Source organism: Crocodylus porosus, unplaced genomic scaffold (assembly GCF_001723895.1).
Source record: "Crocodylus porosus isolate Cpor-Errol unplaced genomic scaffold, CroPor_comp1, whole genome shotgun sequence".
Taxonomy (NCBI): domain Eukaryota; kingdom Metazoa; phylum Chordata; order Crocodylia; family Crocodylidae; genus Crocodylus; species Crocodylus porosus.
This window is the reverse complement of record NW_017728936.1, coordinates 4660470-4682065: the sequence shown is the minus strand read 5'-3', so window position 1 is coordinate 4682065 and position 21596 is coordinate 4660470. Positions and strand designations below refer to the sequence as shown.

At 41.6% G+C, this 21596-nt stretch overlaps 1 protein-coding gene across 4 annotated transcripts in view; it reads right to left on the bottom strand.

Moving 5' to 3' along the window:
- PRDM10 (PR/SET domain 10) overlaps positions 1–21596 on the bottom strand; it is a 64537-nt gene that overhangs the window by 23310 nt on the left and 19631 nt on the right. For 3 of the 4 annotated variants that reach the window (XM_019546997.1, XM_019546998.1, XM_019546996.1), the window contains exons 4-12: positions 17354–17413; positions 14242–14361; positions 12998–13199; positions 12291–12532; positions 11642–11845; positions 9078–9150; positions 8239–8356; positions 7231–7360; positions 4455–4682 (exon numbers count right to left, since the gene is read on the bottom strand). In XM_019546997.1, the coding sequence (XP_019402542.1) occupies positions 4455–4682; positions 7231–7360; positions 8239–8356; positions 9078–9150; positions 11642–11845; positions 12291–12532; positions 12998–13199; positions 14242–14361; positions 17354–17413 (1377 nt within the window). The remainder of the gene's footprint in view (positions 1–4454; positions 4683–7230; positions 7361–8238; positions 8357–9077; positions 9151–11641; positions 11846–12290; positions 12533–12997; positions 13200–14241; positions 14362–17353; positions 17414–21596) is intronic. The other variant, XM_019547000.1, reaches the window with a different exon arrangement.

Below are 21596 nucleotides of genomic sequence, written 5' to 3'. Positions count from 1 at the left end.
ATTGAGAGAAAGTTTGTCGCTTGGTTAGACAAACTGTCAAACACACAGAGAAGAAGAAATTTCCCATTCCTTCAAAGGACTCTAGGTATGGACAGCATAAAACCTTTGTTTCCCTTCCAATTGGAGAATCATAGCTTTAGAGCAGATGCAGAAAGGCCACCTAAAGCAACTTGGGACTGCTTTTAGATACATGGAGAGTTTGGGATGCGACAAAGGATTAATGATGTGTAAACAGAAAGATGGCTCTGCCACGGGTACCAGAAAGTTGTCTACCAGTGGGACAGTATTTTATCAATTAAAAAAAAAAACCCAGCTAGTTTCAATTTAACTTAAATATGTTTTAAGCAACTGAATATCTGGACCAGTGGGAAGAGAACTAAAAAGAATGTAAATACTTTGTTACTGAGACAACACTCAATTTTGTGCATGGTCTGTACACAAAAGAGCAAACAAAGGACCATCAACAATGCAGATTCCATCCGGAGACATTATGCAGAGGTTGCACAAAATGACATGGCAGGCAACTTTGTTATGTTCCGTTAGGTTAGACACAGCAAAATAAACAAACCTACCTGCAGCTCCAACTGCGCAGGCAGCATTGGGGGAGAGAAAAATATTTATGTTATGAAATGGACTGTAAAACAGAAGATGTGACTGCAGCCGTAGTCAGTCTCCTGAGGGTCTATCAGGCAGGGACAAATTCTGAATCACTTGTGCGGGTTTTGTCTCAGTAAGAACTAGGCAGGGACTTTAAGGTTTGCTCTTCAGTTAACAGCTGTCTACAGGGACTTAAAGAATGAAGATGAAAGTCACAGAATGTTTAAGATCCACTGTCTTTTCACCTTTTGTAGTCTCTTAGATACAGAGTTTAACAGTGATGCAGTGAAGACTGTAGTATCAGTGAGAATGAAATATTCACAGCAGGAAGGTAGGAAGGGTACAAAGAGTCAGACTGCTGGGAAGTAAAGGGGGATTTTTGTTGAAGTTCCAGTTTACAATCTGTGCCCCTATCCTTCAAGGTACCCTGTGTGAGCGCAGGTGTCCACTCACATGGAACAACTCTGTCAGTATGGCCTTTTTGAAATGCAGTCCTTCCTGAGACTAGACAGTGGGTAATGAACGCACTGAAGGCCACACAAAAGGTAGGCAAGAAAGATTTATTTTGGGCACGGACAATGATCTAATGCACCATTCTTACAAAGTGTGCCACATGGGATCTTTTATATTGACACAGAATAGACAAGACCTCAAGCTCTGATTTCAAAATCCCCAGAAGGGTAAACTCCAGGAACTCTTCAAAAGGCTGCAGGAATGAATTGATCCTATCAGGATGTGACCTTGGAGTTCCAGAGAGTCTCAATGTTTCAAACTAGAAAGCTGTCACCTCTGGCTTGTAAAGCATATATATTATGTTCTACCCCTTTCTGTTATACAGTAGCTCCTTCAGAGATAAAACTACCATCTTCACAAAATATACAGAACACTGCTGGACTTTGACAGGTATTTCCATGCCCTGCATTTATTTTGGCTACTGTAACACTACATGGTGACACTTTCACAATGTGCAATGTCACAGAAATAAATAAAACAGCAAGTGTCACAAGGAGGTTATTCACTTTGTGGGACAAACCTGAAAAGGTAGCATTCACTACTCTCAATGTGCGCCTCAGGTTCTAGACCTGCAAAAGTAAATCAATGCCTAAGCTGTAGATAAGAAACCCAGCAGGAGTGGCAGATCTGTCCAAGTAATGATACGTTTGGTTTGTTCTTCAACAGCAAGAATCTGTTTGTCCTCTTCTAGCATGGACCCAATCTGGCACCCACTAAAGCAAATGACAACCTTTTCACTGGCTAGTGGGCACTGAATCAGGACCCATGTCCTTTTATCCATAAGCAGAGCTGTGTGTATTTATGTCTGCCTCTAGAGCTGCATTGTCCAGCATGATATAAAGCCACCTTGCACCTTACCAGCTTGCACAAGTCTGACTGTTCAAACACCAGTTTACTATTCCCATGTCCTGGTCAGCAGAAGTCACTTTTTATTATTTAAATTCAAAGAACGCTACTCCCCTTTCTTGCTGTTATAAAAGAATCACAAGTCATTACAAAGGTCAGTCCATTGAGCATTGTGCCATCAACTAATATTAACACATTGAAGATTAAATTGATCCAACACTTGTAGAAGTTCTATTCATTTTTTAATATTGGTCATCTACCAGGGTACCTACAGATACATTTAATTTCACAGCACAAGAAAAGAAGACATAATAAAACTCATAAGGTCTGTGCCTAATAAAAGAACTGAAAGTCAAACAAGGCCCCTTTATCATTATTTCTTTTAAAATTCTGACTGTAAATGTTTGTCTGAAAATGTGGCAATTCTGCCAGCATGTTATGCTTTATTTGCTGCTCCAAAAGGCACAAGCAATTCACAATGTTTGACTTACAAAGATAAAATGATGGCCAGGACTCTCTTACTGTCCCTCACCAGTCGGGTCAGCATACAAATCATTATTATTTCTAAGCAAAAAAAAAAAAAAATCTGATCCAAGTAATCAGGCTATAATACAGCTACCTCAATCCAGAGCCCAACTGGTAGCTGTAACTTTTTTCCTGTTCTTTGAAAACAAAGGACATTTCCACATTTAAAGCCAGCACTCCAGCTTCCCTTGGTTGGTTTATGACACTTTTATCTCCCCACAGAAATAAAAGGGTGTAGTGAGTTGTGCAAATATTTGATTAGCAAGTTCTGATAAATTGCCACAGTTCGATTTCAGATCTTACAGTTAAAATGTCCGGTGACAGTTCCCTAGCTGAAATCCTCTTGTAAATCAGAGAATGCAAGCACTGATCACAGTTTGAGGATAGGTGGACACCGTGCAACTAGGCCACATGCACTTCTGCCGGATGCCCCTGATTTGAAGAACCTTTGTTTTGCAATTATAGAACTCTGCTAACAAATTGCTGCCAAATGTGCCACTCTGATGAGATAAAGGGGAAGAGGTCTGTGATATAAACCTATCACAGAAGACTAACCCAGCACCTTGCTCATCTCCCCCGTAACCCACTTCCAAATTTCCAGGAAACACAGACTAATGCATGAGACAAACCAGCTTGCAATCTCTCGCTCTTCTCTTGCAAGGCTTCCAGGCCTTCTTAAATCTAGTAGTTATGGCAAACAAGTGAAACCATTTCTCTCCCCAAACCCAGGGCTGCAGCTTTCAGGAAAGAAATTGCAGTAAAAGAGTGAATCTCAACATGCGTGAGATTAGGCCCAATGCTATTTCTTATCAGAGCTTCAGCCACTGGCTCTTGACTAATAGTTTGCCCTCTATCTGCCCCTACCAGCCATATTCCTAGTGCTGCTGGTGAGCATGCCATTTCAAAGCTTGTATTGTTAATGGAGAGGACAATCAGCAGAAAGACCAGTTCCCAGAACATTGCTTCCACCTTGTTTGGCATCTTGGAGTTAAACTGATAGCATAAGCTTGTCGTTCAGAGACACCAAGCCCTTTTATCAGGTCCATACTTATATGACTGGCCTATATTATGCTCTCTGATATGTCACTGTAACTTGAGAGTTACACCACTGATTGTCTCACACACACACACTGGTTTAAACTGAGAATAAAATTTGGCTGCAGTCTTCCAGGAGAATTACTCACTGACTCTTTTTTTAATCCCCTCTCTCTCATCTCCTAAAAATGAAGTCTCAACCCGTTTGCAGCTGTTCCCTTCTACAATCACAATTTTACACATGGAGGAGAAAGAAAAAAAAGAATAAACCCATCACACAGTTATTGCTTTGGAGGATTATTTGCCTCAATCATTTCCCTCCCACACATAGTGGAAAAGCAGCTCCCTCAGTTAGCACAAAGCACAGGTTCAAAGCATTTGTTCCTGGCATGCAAAGTTCTTAGCCCAGGCTTTAATCACAAAGAGGGGAGATTTTTTGATTCCAACAAAGGAATGTTATCATTGAAAGTCACCATCAGCATCATCTGAATGATGAGAGACAAACTGGGGCGAGGATGCCTCTTTGGCAACAAATTCTAAAGCAAATAGATTTGTGAGACACACAGATGGTGCTCTGAACAGGCCATTAGTCCATGCCACAGCACCAGGATTCAGCCGGCTGTTTGGAGCATTCCCACTTGCCAGCTTGGACAGACCACGTTTCTATGAAAGAATTACTGTGCTGGAATTGAACCAGCTCCAACTGATGACCAATTCTCACTACATCTCACGAGACACTAACTCGTTGCATGAGGTTTGTCTTAGTTTCAGAACGAGGGAATTTGCTGGATGTGAGATGCTGTGCTTAGGATTTGGATACAGACACTACACCGGGGGGGAAAAGACCAGCCGCTACCAGCTGGCAAATCATGACTTCCACAAGTTAAAGCAGGGAGAAAGGGGGGGAAGGGGCAAGAGCCACCACCCTCTTCACTTACCCTAATACGCTTTGCTCGCCGCATGTCATCTGCTGTCATGGTGCTTTGCGTAGGCACCACGTTGTCATCATGCTGTTGCTGGAGCTGCAGTGGGTGGCCTTCTGGCTGTTGATCCAGTGCTGACTGCGTCTCTGGTGGCACTGGAGTCTGCTCCTGCTGTTCCAGCCCATTCAGTGTGGTTTGTCCAGCCTCATCAAACTGCCCCTTGCTGGAAAAATGCAGCAAGTCCTGAAATCGCAAATCATACAGCTAGTGATTATTCCCCCCACCCACTGAAAGAGGCTCTAATAATACTCAATTGGCAGGTAGTCAGACTCCTGCATATTCTAAATGATCACACTCATTACATGCAGGCTGTGTCCATACTGACATATTTCCTCCAAAACGTTCCATTGTTGCTAACACCAGTTTAGCTTTACTGACAGTATGCAACATGTGTAGCACTCGTGTAGACAGGGCTGCAGGTGGACACTCCTACCCATCCTAGCTACCATGTTGTCTCATGGATCAGGACGGTATAGCAGTTAAATCACAAAGGGCCTTCCCATGCTTGTACCCCTCCCATGCTGTCATCAAGGGAGATGAACCCAGATTAGGTGCAGTGGGAAACTCTAAAGTGAAATGCTCAGCATAAACCAGGCCTCCAGGGAAATGCAGACGGTATAGCTCTTGTGAAAATTATTTGCCAGTACCCTGCAACCTAGACCTTTTGATGTCCAAAATTTGTCCTATCTAGCAAAGCTGCTAGATATACCCAAGCAGAAGGAATACCCAGCGGAGTATAGTTTGCATTTATTAAACATCAGAGCTGTTTTTCTGCTTCCTTGCATCAGCTCAGAAGAAGCAGTGTTGGGAATGAGAAACAAAAAGTCAAAATCCACCCTCCCCCAGCTTCCAGTACATATTCTGGGATAAAAAATTCCAATTCCCGAAGAAAAAAAATTGATCATAATTCCATTTACTCACCAAATAACTAGGGAACTGTATGCAAGACAAAAGCTAGGTAATGGGAAACGAAGTGTGTGTTAGCTCAAGGGATTTTCCAGAAAATCTGTATTGCAGGTTTGGCAGAAAAGAAAAAAAGTAACTCCAAGAAGGAACGCATCCTGGTATGAGCCCTGAATGCTCAGTCAGTGGAGACTTTTAATCTGAGGCCAGAGTTCAAACCCTGGTTTGGGTGCTAAGGAGTTTTATGAGGAGTTACTGGGTGAAATTCTATGGTCTGTGTTATGCAGGAGGTCAGATTAAATGCTGATAAAAGACCCTCTGACTTAAAAATCTATGAAAGGCTGAGCAAGGTCAGTGTGTAAGCAGTGGATAGCACATTGCACCAAACTAAGTCAATACAAAATCAGCAGAGCATAAGGTCTTTTTCATTGTGCTCCGAAGTGCAATGATAACTGCAAATCTTCCACAGCTACAGGGCTCCAGAGTCTGAGAACTTCCCTGATGAGATGCTTCGCTATATAGGTTCCATCCCTCTGCCCCAGTAATGCCGAATAAAGCAGGTTCTTACCATACAGTTTCTATGCATGGATTTTTTTAGTAGAGGGTAGCCTTTCTATGTTTTGGACATACTTGGTGAGATTTCTCTGTGGTCACCCCACCTGGTGACTTATTTGCTAAACCAAGCAGGGTTGTACCTAGTATTACTTGGACTCTGAGGAAAACACTAACTTTTGTATTATAAGATGAATGACAATCATTTATATGCAATGTATGCAATCTCCCCTCTGAATCAGCACTGAACCAATGCTCCAGCATGGTGCCAAAGGACAAATTACTGCTCCAGATGTCAGCTTTCAGCTAAGACATAAAACCGAGCCACTAATCCCTTGTGACACATTTCATAAAATGCTCGGCAGTAACCATAGGCCTGGTCTACATCAGAGAGGCTCTGCTGATTTAGCTATAGCAGTAACCCATCTAGTTCCTTGCATGAATCAGCCTTGCTTTCTGCTTGTATAACTTGTGCCTACATTAGGGACCAGATCCCATTCCTCCTATCAGATGTCTAACCAGTACTTAGGTACCTGTGTGTGATCTTCTTCTACCCTGCTTGAGTTTCTGAAAGCATGGTACAACAACTTTTTTCCATCTTAGGTTTAAGAGTAAGGCACAAAAAACAGCAAGGAGGAGGAGGACCCAGTCATTTTTTACATTAAGGACTTTTCAGGGACTCAAACAGGGAAGAACAGGACCAAACTAAGGTGCCTTAGGCATGTCGTAGGGAAAATAATATCTGTCCCCTGGATTTTAACCAGGATTAAAGCACTGTAAATAAGCACACCCTAATTAACAGTATTACATCAGCAAAAATATCCAGAGTACAGATGGGGCCCTTATGTCAAAGACAAATTCTGCTACTTACCTACATTCCCACTGTAGTTTCAACTCAAGGTGACCTTTACACAATACCCCCTATACTACTGTGTAGGGGGTGTGGACAATATTATGGTACTATTAAGCAGCTGTCACGTTTTATCCCATAACTGTACTTCATTGATGGATGAAGTGCTTCAGGATGAAAAGGTGCTGTAGAAATGCAACTTATTTCATAGAAACAAATTACTTTGCTCTCTTCTGGCTGAAGTTTCATTGCCAGAATAATAAAAAGGAAGAGCCTCATTCTGGTCTCTGTTACACAGCTATAAATCAGAAGTCCTTTCTGACCCTTGGCTTCCATTGGTGGAACATAGCAAATCTGAGCCTACTTTTGTTAACAAAGGGGTTACATCAGAAATGATGCCAGCCTCCTATCCTTCCCCATGTATACCTGTGTTCCTTCTTCACACTTTTCCCCGTTTTCACTGGTTACTTCCATGCGCATGAATTTGGGAGGGCGCCCTGGCCGTCTGCCTGGTCCAAACCGCCGCTTTCCTCGTCCACGACCTCTGCCTCTTGCTCTGCAGAACATACAGTGCTCCAGGTTAGAGAAGGAGGAAATGGATTTGGATTCCACTCATTTCCAGCATCTTTGTTCTAAGCAATCATTGTTAAACCACCTAGTTCAGTAATAATGACCTAAAGTATATCACAAAACCTGAAGGAACGTTGGCAGCAAAAACTAGCGCTCAGATTAATGGAACTTTATCTCATCTTCTCCTGGAAATAAAAGCCTGTGCTAAGGAAATATATTTCAGTATATGAAGAATCATAAAGACAAGCAATAAGACTACTGGCTCCCCGTGAGTCTTTACGATGGCAGCCAAAAGTAGCCCTCTTCCTTCTAACAGCCTACACTATTTGCATCCTGGAAAACATTTCCAGCTGTATGAAATAAATGCCAAAGAAACAAGGTTTTAACAAGTTGATAAGACAAAAATATCATCAGGAAAATCATCCTCTTGTGATTTCTAGACTAAACCTGTATGTCCAAGATGCCTGGAGATTCCAATACATCTTCAAATTCCTAAAATCCTGGCCATGTTGAAATCTGTGGTGAAACTTGCACTGGCTTCAGTGGGGTAGAATTTCACTCCTACTGCCCCCTCATATAAACCAGGTATTTTGTACAGTATTCTAGACACATCACCACCCCAACAATGTCTCTCTGCTTCTTGAGCCTTTTAATGCACTGTACCATATTTGTCCAAATTGGACTGTGAGCTCATTTCAGCAGAGGCACTTTCTTTTAGTAGTTCTGCAAAGCATCACATGCATTTACAGTTCTACATGAATCATAATAAAGCAAAGCCTTTTGAGATTCACCTATCATCATTGCCTACAAGCAGTACATGAAATACTGAGCTTTGGGAAACAGCTTCTGCTTAACAATAAATACCTGCTAAAAAAGTCCAGCTTCTCATCATGGGAGTTGAGGTGCTGCTGGAGCTGCTCTGAACTCATAAAGCGACGATTGCACTCATAACACGGCCAATTCTTCTCTTGGTCTCGAAGAACTGTTATAAGTTGGAAGTAGCAATAGCAGCCATTCAGTCACCACCAATTTATATCTTATATTTTCTCCAGGCCCTCTTGTCCTCTCTGGGCCACATTCTCACGCCCCAACGGAAGAACATGCTACACAATTCGAACTGGTTTACAAGCTTCACCCTGACCACCCCTGAACTACAGTGTGAGCCCAGCTAATTGTACAAAGACAAGGGTAACAATGAATGGGACTGAGGAACATTTGTAATGAAAAGAAGAAATTTATTAAATAGTGACATTGGCCCCAAGTCCTCCTAACAAATTTTCTATGTTAAGTTGCATTTGTAAATACCTAATGGAAGTGTCAAATAAATCATTAAAACTTAGAAGCCAAAATATGCAGAAATTAAAGTTGAATGAAGTGACCATCAAAAATCATTCCCTTTGCATCTGGTTAAACAGAGTTACAATACTCAGTAATATATCCAGGTACACAAAAGAAAATTCCATTCTTACCCTCTGCAAATTAACCAAAGCCCTGATGCACAAAGTTGAATTATCCTTATGTTAGCACATGTAATAACAAATGGAGGATCCAGCATCATGGGCCTAAAACAGGTCAATTCCTCTTCAGATCCAATGAGAATTTTGCATGTAGAATGCAATGATAGGTGATAAACTTAGCCACCTTTTTTTGGAAAACAGCAACACAGCCACACAGATGAGGGGAAAAACAAAGCACCCAATTACCTTTCCTCTCCTCTTCAGATATGTCATGGATCTTCTGGTTCACAAACTCTGCATAGGAGGCAGCATACCACACCTGGAGCAAACACGTAAGGCAAAAAGACATTTTCTTAAATGAACCCAGACTAAAGGGAAATTAATTGGAGGCTTGAAGTCTCATTCCTTGGAGCTTCTCAGCTGAACTAGTAACTCTTATTGCTCCTCTAACCTTGATAATAAGCCCTGATGAGTTCAGTGTGCCCCCACTGGGGAGTAAAACAGAACTGCTTACATAATACACCCATTTAATTTTAAGGTACAGTTCCTAATATGACTCTTCATCTCACATACTGTTACCTCTACAAAGAAGTTAGATTAATCTTGTTAATCTGTCTATATGACCTTAAAGGATGCCAATACAGAACTTGTATGTGTATTTGAGCATAGGTGTGTATAGCCTGTGAAGACTCATTTAAAATTTGCTAAGGTAATAGCTGTTTGAATCAATGTGGTCCTCTTTCCTGGGGGAGGGGGGACAACAACACCTGTTAGCCTTCAACTGTCTGGTTCCCACTTCATTTAGAAAACAGAAATTTAAGAAGTTGACAGAGGAAGAAATTACAGTAAGCAAGACAGAAAATTGCTATGGGGTTAAGCCTGCTTATTGCAGTGGCAAAAATTACACTCCTGACCCGCTGATGGAGCCATTCGTGAACATGTATTGTTCTCCAAGAACCTCAATAAGAGGACAAATATTTATGGTTAAAGGGAAACCAACAGCTCATTAACAACACCGGTGTCTCCGTCCGTCAAGCAATGCAAGGGTTCCCACAGCTTCTGCTAAATGATCCTCCTAGCTCCATCCTTACATGCAACTGATTACCAACACCAATGATGAAAATCCAATCTAGCTGAAAGAAAAAAAACATGATGGTGCTGAAGAAACTCACTTTCCATTATTAGCCTGATTTAAACCCCAAATGACACATCTAATGAAGGGAACGAGATTAATGGTTTGTCTATACATAAATGATGGCCACCTATAAATTTTTCAAGGGTGACCACCAGGATCTGCGGGAACGTTTGTTCACCAGAGTGCCCCAAGGGATGACGAGGTCGAACGGTCACAAACTCCTGCAAGACCATTTCAGGCTGGACATAAGGAAGAATTTCTTTACTGTCCGAGCCCCCAAGGTCTGGAACAGTCTGCCAGCGGAGGTGGTTCAAGCACCTACATTGAACACCTTCAAGAGTAAAGTGGATGCTTATCTTGCTGGGATCCTATGACCCCAGCTGACTTCCTGCCCTTTGGGAAGGGGGCTGGACTCGATCTCCCGAGGTCCCTTCCAGCCCTAATGTCTATGAAATCTATAAATTTTAACTAAAGTTTGATTTAAAACTGTTTTAGTTAAACAATTGGAAAACTGGTACAATCCAGGCTTCTAGTCAAGTCAAGTCAAACGTGAGAGATCAGTCAGGCTAGTGTGGTTGAGGCAAGCCAGCTTCTATAACCAAAAGTACACAAGGAATAGACGTGACTAATATCATGTCCAGACACCTCTGAGTCCCCAGCCTGAACAATCAGGTACCATTTACAGCTGGGCCAACAGGAGGCAGCTTTCAACACTACCCAAGAGCAGGGATGAACTCACACCTCTCAGGACAGGTGGGTGCACACAGACACCTTTACTGCTTTCATAATGAATCCTCTGGCTTCTACTGACACATGTTAAATGATTAGGTATAACTTTGAAGTGAAATAAGAAATGGTTCTACTTAAAATAAAGTGTCTACATGGGTTTATGTACTGGTGTAAATAAACATAATGAAATTCCTGTGCTTGGACAGAAGAGACCCAGAAAATGCCAGACAAAAGCAATGCGACTTTTTGTTACTCTGCCAGTCATCAAACTGGACATTTATAATTAAAGTTGTCTTTCTCAATTGCCCCAGTCTGAGCGCACCTGAATTAAAAAAGTAATTCAGAAGTAAGTCACAATGTTCTTAATCAGAAGCATCAAAAACTAGATTCCATATGTTCTTTCTAAGCTTCAAAAGTCACAAGAAAGCAGGCTGAAGAGGTCACATTCATGTACAGATAACTTGTTACAGAGGCAGCCAGTCATATTCATGTAAGTGTGGGGCTAACGAGAAAAGAAAGACAGCTATAAGTGGCTGAAGATCAAGTTAGGATATAAACAATGGAGTATAAGAAATGGCTGCTACAAGTAAAAAGCAGGAGACAGATCTTCGCATACTTTTTTGTTAGACTTCCTCATTAAGGGTCTGATCCAAAGCCTGCTAGTTAAACAAGAGTCTTTCAACTGAGTTCAAAATGCTTGATTCAGACCCCAATATGCATTATCAAGGCAGATTGCCCTTATTATCCCAGAACAATAAACCATAATGATAAAGGTCTTGTCTATTCCATAATTACAACCAAGTCAAGGAACATGATGGCAGTACAGCTTAAATCTTTAGTGTAGGTGGGATCACAGCTATGCTGGGCATTTGGAATATATTGTACAATTCAATTTACATTTTTTCTCACAGTAAAAATGAACTACAAAGTGTAAACAGTTACATACTTTGAGTTCCTGTTTGGGCTCTACGTTCTTAATCGTTGTATAGTAAATGTGATGGCCATATTGGTAGGCCACAAGGTTCTGTTCCAGGTGGTTTTGGGCTGGCCGCACAAACATCATCCAATTACATAAAGCCTCACTGGACAGTTCAAACCACAGGTCCTCTTGTAAATCCCGGTCTTTTCTGTCACCTTTATCAAGAGACACCTTGGGCACAAGGAGAGGAAAAATCAAAACACAGTAGTTAATGTTCTGCAGCGGTTACATAACGCAGAAATGAGAGCCTTTAACAATCTGTTCCAACAACTACAGCTTCTCCAAGGAGGTACTGCAGCAAGAGCCAAGATTTTCACTCTGTCAGTAGGACAGGGTGTCTGTGTTGAGCCTCTGCTTTTCTTTGAGAGTCGTACTACCTGGTGTTGAGATATAGATAAGTCACAACACCATAGTATCAGGAGGCCTACCAGGAACGCTTTGTATCTGCTTGTAGCTACCTACGTGGTTCTCTGGCTGTACAATTTTGGGAACTGCTGCACCGGCATAAGATAAGAATGCCAGAAAAATACTGTCAATAAAATCAGCGCTGTGGATTTAAATACATGAAAAAAACTAGACACTTGGACTGTTACACACACACACACGCATGACTAACCTTTAAATGAATGTAGCAGTCTTTCAGTTCAGTTTGTCTGACGAGAGGTCCCTCCACAGGTCCAAACTGCGTGCGCTTGGGAATGCGTCTTTTAGAAAATACTCCCCCCAAGAACCTGTCTATGTACAGCACCAAAGGGAGGCTGGCTCTTGCTCTGGTCAGCACTGGCCGGTTTGGGATTGGGTGCAGGGGTCCATGCTTTGGACATACTGAGGGATGTGCGTTATTACACTCTTCACACCCTGCGACACAAAGTCAAAAGAGAACATGACTATGGGTCATAAATTCCCTTCTACCAGCACAGGAAAGACACTTAGGCACAAGATATTATCTCACTGTTGTACTTGCCAGGAACAGCCTTAGGTACTACAGCACTCAGGCCAATGGGCTGTCTCTACTTTGAAATATAGAGGGCTTTCATCTTTAAACAAAATATATAAACAAAGCTTCCTGCTCTGCTTCTAAAGAAACAGTGCACTTGCCTCCAGAAGGCAACTCAAAGGCTCCAGCTAATTCAGAACACATTAACTGTTCCAATTTAGAGAGAATAAGGTGGCATTAGCATACATGTTTCTGAATGCAATTCGGGGTGCCGGTTATGATAACTAAAGCCACAAATAGTCTGCTTACCAAGTGGCTGAATGGAAAACCCAAATGAACAGGGACAGGAAGAAGCCTATATGCTAAATACTTCCACTTATTCTTACACAGATCATTGGGATCAAAAGGTCTAGGTGGATCTGGATCCCATTCATCCATGTCGGTGTCATCCCCATCTTCTTCATCCTCTTCCTCCTCCTCCTCATCTTCCTCCTTTGTTTCCATTTGGGTCTGAAGAGGTGCCAAAGGATCAGAACCATCCACTGCCTCCATAGGAGGTAACACCTGGTTATGCACCGGTAATGATGCCTGAGGAAAGAGTTCAAAACACAAACTTAGGCCAACCTTCCAACAACAGTGAGTGTATGCTTACCACCACACAATCGTCTCAGTTACAAAGGCAAAAAAATGAAGTTCTTGACAATCTACTCTATGCTTTGTTTCCTTTGGTAAACAAGCAAAGTGAGGGAGAGTGAAACCACAGTTTATGACTGTTGATGTCCTGTGCCCTGTAATGTTTCACTGCCAATGCTGTGTTGACCCTTGCTGGGAAGGGCTCTGTGACGATATCAACTCGACTAGAGAAAATAGTGACTTTTCAGAAGGATACGTCAAGTCAAAAAAATGCTGAATCCTCACAGAGGGTCTTTGCAATTAAACAAATTTCTCTCCCCATTTATGTTTGAAGAACTTATCTAGGGTCTCAGTCCTCTATTTTAATTTATTAATTGTGAGCACTGAATATTTTGACCAATGATTTTGCCCTCCTACCATAAAAAAGTGAAAACAATCCACCAAGCACACATTCAGAATTCAATAAGGCAGGAGATAATTAAAAGCAAACACCTATAATATAGGATATGGAAGACAGTTATGGGATTTCAGAATGTGTGTGTAATTTTACTTTGCCCCTGTGTAGAAAGCAAATGTAAATGCTATACAAAATACCCCACATCCCAAACAGGTATCTCAGGAAAAAGAATAAGAAACATTATAAAAGGTAAAACCTGTCTTAGCAGGGGACTAACAAAAAGACCAGAGGATTCTGGCCATATATAGCAGTAGGAATTACCTTTTGCTAAATTTAAGATTTCAGATCTTGGAGAAATACTTTCAAGTGTTTATAGATGAGAGAAGAATTCAAAGAATAGCTTTCACCGCACGTTGAACAAATCATCTTCCCTAAAATCCCCACATTATATGGTGAGACTGTAATACACTTTCAAAACCTGCACTAAAACTTTTTGCATTTCTTTGCATATCACTCAAACATATTTGGTCATCTGTTTCAACGGAGCAATGAAATGAGAGTACGTTTACATTTAAAAGACAAGAGTGCCTAGCAACTTACTCTATCTGCTTGTGGACCCTGCTCCAGAGCCATTTGCTGTGGGGATTCGGCAACGTTGCCGAGCACGGAGAGGTTGGTGGGATTCATGCTCTGAGCAGCAGCAGGCAAGAGCACAGTTACCTAAAATTATAGGCACTCATTTTAGCACTGCGTCATTTCCATCAGTCACTTACATACGGGCAGTGCCCTGCATGCAAAGTTTCCTGGAACTCTATGCTACACAAAAAAGTGCACTTAAAAAAAAAAAAAAAAAATTATGGTCTTGAACAAAGCTCCACACACTCCAGATTTCAGAGGAAAAGGGGATGTGGAGCTTTCACTCCACATTGAAATATTGCTGCTTTGGAATTTTTCATTTCCAGTTTTTAGTTTTAACTTTATGTCGGTATGGTCTGGGATTATAACTATACAAGAAACAAGAAGGTTTAATGCCCTTAGCTGGTTGATTCCTGTTCAGACTAATGAACTGTGGACTTTGGTTTTACTTTGGTTCTTCCCATATCTATACTTTTTCCTCTTTCAGTTTTCCATTGCAAAAAATACATCTCCTCTGTTTTTCTCCGTTTCTTTTTCTAAAACCTACCAGTGATATAAATAAGGATTACAAGATTACAGTTGCGCAATTACGCACCAGAAAATTTTAAAGTTATTTTTATCTACTTCCCCATGTGGTCACATTGCACATCTGTAACATTAGTTCCCAGTATTACTCCTTGTTATAGTAGCAAAAATCTTAATTTACAGTATTGAGTGTATTGATTTACTTCAACCATAGCACAATGTAGCAGGTTAATGTATCTGAGGTAACATTACCAGAAATGATCTGTCTTTACTTTTGAGTCCTGAATTCTATTATCTATGGAATTGATAATTCTATTCTTCTCTCTGTTTACATCCTGGGCACCATTGGGCTATCTGGATTTTCACCTTAACATTGCAGTTAGTGTTGGCTTTTGCAAATAATTGCATAAGCAGTTTTCACACTGAGACATAAGCCCTTGTCCACCTATAGAAAGCTTTGGGAAGGCTAAAATATTATCAAATAAAACACACACACACACACACACACAATGCAATCAGGGGGTGACAGAGCGGGAGAGACCCACCCTCCACATAAAAGCATCAGTCTTCTATCTCTAGTTCTGCTCTAGAAAGCAGCCCAGGCTCCACTGTGGACAAGTTGGGCACAAATGAATAAAAGTACTGGCTGCTATATTAGTGACTGGTAAATTAGTCCAGCTCCCCAGGTGCCTGGGAAATACAGGTTCAGGGAACCAAACCTATTAGGAATTTGGATATTAAAATAATTTGGAGTTGGTTGTTGTTTTTGATTTAACTGATGCAATTTATGAGACTGCTTTACAATGATGGCTACAGAAGACTGTGGGGAACAGCACTGACTAGGAAACAGCCAGAACAACGGCTGAAGTGCACTGTCTGGTATTGCTATTCCTAATGCCAAATTGCAGTGTAAAAGGTATCATTATTTAACTGCAGGCCTCCAGAACAGCCATCAATGAGAACCTCATATAAAGCTTGTGTCCATATATATCACAGTACCACCTCCTACATATATCAGATGTCAAAACATAAATGTACTGTACATAATTATTTATTGTTTTAACAACTGATTAGTTCAGGGATTTTTTACAGGAAATGTCTACATAAAAAATGTGCAAAAGCAGCAGCTGCCCTAATGATATGACAACAATTCCCAAACAAACTAGAAATCCCTGCCTTGGAAATGCTGTGGGTGCTGGTGTGAAATGAACCTTTGATGGAAGGGCTGGGGACACAGAGATAAAGTATTTAGGCCCTAGGTGGCATGTCCTGTCATTATCAAGAGATACCGCAGGTGTGATGACAGAAGCCAGCACTCTCTGCTAGTGTTTTAAGTACAAAACTTGCACAGTGTGCATAAGGGTTAGGATCTTAAGTTTGATCCCATGTTTACTGTTAAAAGGCTGCTAAAAGGGCACTGATTTAAGAGGCAGGAGTACATGTGGGCTTTACTTTTTTTTTTTTAAACACAAATCTAGTCTGGTGAGAACTGCCTAATGGACAACTCAGAACACTGATGCTTTCTAACCATAACAGGTACGGAGACCAACACAGCAAGCTCCTCTCAAATTGCTCTCTGCCAACGTGACTCAACTCCAATTTGAAGGATTTTCTTCTAATATAGGGAAGTTTATTCTCTGTGTCTACTCAATCTTTCTTCCCTCCACTGAGAACATCAAGAGGATTACAAATTAGCATCAATGTTAAAGCTCACTTCTATATTATGGAACAAATTGAGACCAACCATTTTCATTTCACACAGGCCACTAAACACCTAGCAAATGATGATGATTTAAGGTCACTATCAACCAGAGATGAGTTTGAACCAGTGACCTAGAAATGAAAGGATCCATATTTTCTTAACATTTCCTCAACATCCCATCTCTACAGACATATTAGATACAATAAAGAACAATTCCCTGCCACCCATCCTGTATTTTCTTCTTCATCATCCAGACTTCACAACCATAGTCCTTAATTCCATGCTGCTTCTACTCAATTCCACACGAGTGTGCAAGTCAAGGACATCTGTAATATGCGTATAAGATCTGGGAGCCAATCATTGATGGTTATAAAGAATATCAGAGCCCAGTTCACAGTTTCGGTCTACTGGCAACAGTGAACTCCAATTCACTTTAATGGCTTTTGGATGAGACCCTATATGAAGACCCTCACATACCTGTAATTATGTTAAAAACCCCAAGAAACTGACACACAGTTTCAAAGGACACAATATCCATCATGTTAGGGAAAAAGAGAATCAGGATTTTAGTAACAAAATTCCTTTAAAGCTCAAAATTAAACACACTTTGTTAAAATGTTTTTTCTCCAATCATAAACACGTTGGACATGCTAGCCCTGGCTTATTACTCCAGGATTGGCTGCTTGTGATTATTGTGCTGCTGGTGAATAACTGAGAGAGAACACAATCTCCTTTGGACAAATCTCAAAGTCTTATAATAGAATATACACCCATAAGTGTCTCTTTGCACTGCTTCTCAGTTTCCTTATTATGGTACTCATGATTTAATAGAAAAAAGGTGCTTCTTACCTGCTGTGTTGTGGCATCTTGCTGGACGTAAGCCACTTGGGACGGATCTGTAAACAGAGTCTAGACAAAGTGAAAAAGGCTTATCAAACTGGCCTTAGGATAGTTTATTCCCAGCTCACACAAGATGAATTACTCCCCTGCTGAGAAGCAACCTATACAAGAATTATTGAGTTTGTGAAGTTTCTAAAATGCTTATTGCCATGGCAGCTGTATTCAACTTACCCCAATGAGCCTATATATAGAGAAATTAAAATGACACTCTAGCGACTTTTCCATAAAAAAATACTGATCTCTCATTTATCTAGCACCTTTCATCTGCATACCAAAAGGGCTTTAAAGGCTTTATTGATGTTATATATAGAAGTCACTTTGCCCATTTTAAAATGCAATCCTTCTGGGATGAAATACAACAGTTATTTGATGGTGCTCAGTAACATTACATTACTGCTGATGGCAGGAAGTAAACAATGCTGTATTCAACTGAAAACCGCTAGGGAAAAGAAGATGCATCAGATATCAAACCAATCTCACATTGAATTTGCCATGAAATCTTTCATGACTACAAGTGGTCAGGATGGCAGTTTTTATTCTAAAAACTGACAGATGATACCTCCAGCATTGTTTCCATAATACACAGAGCCACCCACTGAATCACCATCCCCACTTCTTGCAGAATCTGGATGGGATCCATAGCCCAGTCCGTGAAATCATATATTTAGTAGTTGGGAGCTATATGCTGTATCGAGAACATGGAGCAGAACATAATGCCAGCATTGAGCCACGTATCAAATACAGGCCTTTAAAGGTATAGATATTAACCTTGCAACATCAGCAAAGGGCTGACTAACAGTTCTTGACAAAATCTATTCTCTCAGTATTATTACATATAGACAGAGAGAGATACATACGTGCACATACACATTCATGCACTTCATATAGACTGCTGGGGCAGCAGTTATTAGCTATTTAATTTAACAATTATTCAAGACAAAAGGCATCCCTCTAAAAACAATAGTTTTGTCTGACCAAAAACCGCAAGATTAAATCCCATGCTTTCTTGAGGCCCTCTAAAAAGAAGTGTTATACCAGTGCCGTGTATATTGTTATTATCATCATCAATTTCAAGAACTGGCTGTGCAAATAAAGGAACCCACTTCCAGAAAAAGCATAGATTAAGCAGCACTTCTTCCCATTCCTAAATATTCATGGTACAATTTTATGGAAGGTAAGTGAGGTGCAGCATCTATAACAATCATCAGCATTTTAAGAACGCCTTTGATTCAGTTACAGGCCAGCTGAACCAAAGTGAAATTGCCAGACCAGCATCCTTTAAAGCCTCATCATCTCTGGATTGCCACATTTGTTTCAAATAAATATTATGAACTCCCTATTTACCAAGGGCTACGTGGTTATGCCCAGCTAATACAGGTTTCCCTTGCCAACTGCTGGGGTTAAGTTTTTAAAAGTTCCTTTGGTTAGCAAAACCATGGTTGGCAAGACAAAAGGCTTATGGGAAAAGTGGCAGGTGCATAGCCATGGAAAACCGTGGTTACTCGAAACTATATACTGTGGTAGCCAAAATGGTATATAGAATATTAAGTGTGGATACTCAAAACTGTGGTTGGCAAAACCGTGGCTGGCAAGAGAAACCTGTAATTATCACACTATCATAAATGCACAAGCAGTCCAGGAATTTTTTTGGAGTGTATTGGGGATATTTTTTGATACAACTGACAGACAGGGCAAGTAGGGGGAAAGCTCTTCTTGATTTGCTGCTCACAAACAGGTAGGCCTTTGTTGAGAATGTGAAGGTGTAAGGCAACTTGTGTAACAGCAACCATGAAATGATAGAGTTCAAGATCCTAAGGGGAAAAAGGAAAGAGAACAGCAGAATAAAGAAAATTAACTTTCAGAAAAGAAAACTTTAGCAAACTCAGGGAACTGCTGGGCAGGATTCCCTGGGAAGCAAGTGTGAGGGGTAGGGGGTCCAGGTGAGTTGGCCAGGTGAGGAGGACCTTTAAAGGGCATAGGAGCAATGCAACAGAAGAATGGGAAGTGGAACAGGAGGCCAAGCTGGCTAGACAGCAATCTCTTCAATGAGCTGAAACTCAAAAATGAATCCTACAAAAAATGTGTTCATAGTACTAGGGAAAAATATCAAAGTATTGCATGGCCATGTAGGGAGAAACTTGGAAAGGCCAAGGTATGATCTGAGATGCCACTGCCAAGGGACATAAAAGATCATAAAAAGGGATTCTACAAGCATGTCAAAAGTAAGAGGAAGACCAAAGAAATCACAATTTTCTTACAGACAGCAGAAGGCAATCTAGTTTACAGTTGATGCAGAAAAGGCTAAAGTAGTTAATGCCTCTTTTACTTCAGTCTTCACAAATAGGACAGCTATCAGATGACAAGTACACTTGGCAGGAGAGAGAGAAGGAAGACAAACAGCCTAGAGTAATGGCAGAACAAGTTAGGAATTACTTAGAGAAGCTAGATGCTTTCAGTTCAAAAGGACTAAATGGGACGCACCCTAGGGTAATGAAAGAATTGACTGCAGTAATTTCAGAGCCATTAGCTGTCCTCTTTGAGAACTTGTGGAGGTTGGGTGAAGTTCCAGATGATTGGAAAAGGGCAAATATAGTGCCCAGTTTTATGAATGGGAAGGAGGAATTACAGACCAGTCAGCCTGACCTCAGTACCTGGAAAGATCATGAAGTAGATCCTCAAGGAATCTATTGTGAAGCACTGAGAGAACAAAGTGATCAGGAACCACAGAATCAATGAGTCGAAAGGGACCTAGACAGATCATCTAGTCCGACCCCCTGCTATGGGCAGGAAGGAGCACTGGGGGTGGCACTAGGGAACAGTCAGAATGGAGTCACCAAGCAAGTTGTGCCTGACCAACCCGATTCCCTTCTATGATAAGGTGACAGGCTCTGTGAATTGGGGGCAGAGTAGTGGACGCGATATACCTTGGCTTTAGCAGAATTTTGACACTGTGTCCCATAACATTCTCATTATCAACCAAAGGAAATAGAGACTCGATGAAAGCACTGCAATGTGGATATTAGGGATGTGCAAAACAGGCCCTATTTGATTCAGATTTGGCCCAAATCAGGGACACTGACTCGATTTGTTGATTTGGATCACTGTCCCTGATTTGAGTCGGCTAAATCCGAGTCTGAAGATTCAATGCTGATTTGGAGAATCAGCGATTCAGACATAGACACAGCTTTAAAAAATTTTTCTACATACCTAGAGGTACCAACACAGCTTGTGATGCTGCGATGCTGGGGTGCATGGAGCATCCCACAGGAGTGCCCTCCGCATACTCAGTGGCAAACCCGGAAGTGGACTGGAAGTACTTCCGGTCCACTTCCAGGTGTGCTGGGGAGCGTGCTGGGCACCCCTCCCCCTGTAACCCAGGAAGCACCAGTTACCAAACCAGGGGACCACCCCCCAGTGCTTCTGGTTCACTTCCGGGTCTGCTGCCAAGCACGCGGGGGAGCCCCCAGTGCTTCTGTGGGACACTCTATGTGCCCCAGCATCGCAGCCCCTGCTACACAGAAAAAACATTTAAAGCTGTGTCTATGTCCGAATCTCCGAATCTTTCCAAATCAATTAGGAGTGTTCCAATCCAATTCGGAGAGATTAAAGGGTCCTCGGATTCAAATTGGATTTGGAGATTCGGTCACCCAACTGGGCCAAATCTCCACTGAACTGAATCAGGGACTGTAGCTTTGCATAGCCCTAATGGATATATAACTGGTCAAGTCATCATGCTCAGCAAGTAGTCATCAATGGCTCAACGTCTAGCTGGGAGAAGGTATCAAGCGGAGTTCTCCAGAGGTCTATCCTAGGTCTGGTACTGTTTAACATCTTCATTAATGGTTTGGGTGACAGTATTGAGTGCATGCTTAGTGAATGGGGGATGGGGGGACTACTGCCACTGCTGGCCCGCTGAGCGGCCCTTGCAAAGCCAGCAGACCAAGGCACTTAAGGGAGCCCACCCCCGCCCCAGCACAATCTGTGGGCAAGGCAAGAGCCCCCAAGGGCACACTTGCCTGCCTGTACACTAATGCCGGGAGCCTGGGTAACAAGCAGGACGAGCTCATCCTCCTGCTCAGTGCAAAGAATTATGCGTCATTGGGGTAATGGAGGCCTGGTGGGACTCCACCCATGACTGGACCACGGGTATAGAGGGCTATACCCTGTACAGGAGGGATCGTGTTGACAAAAG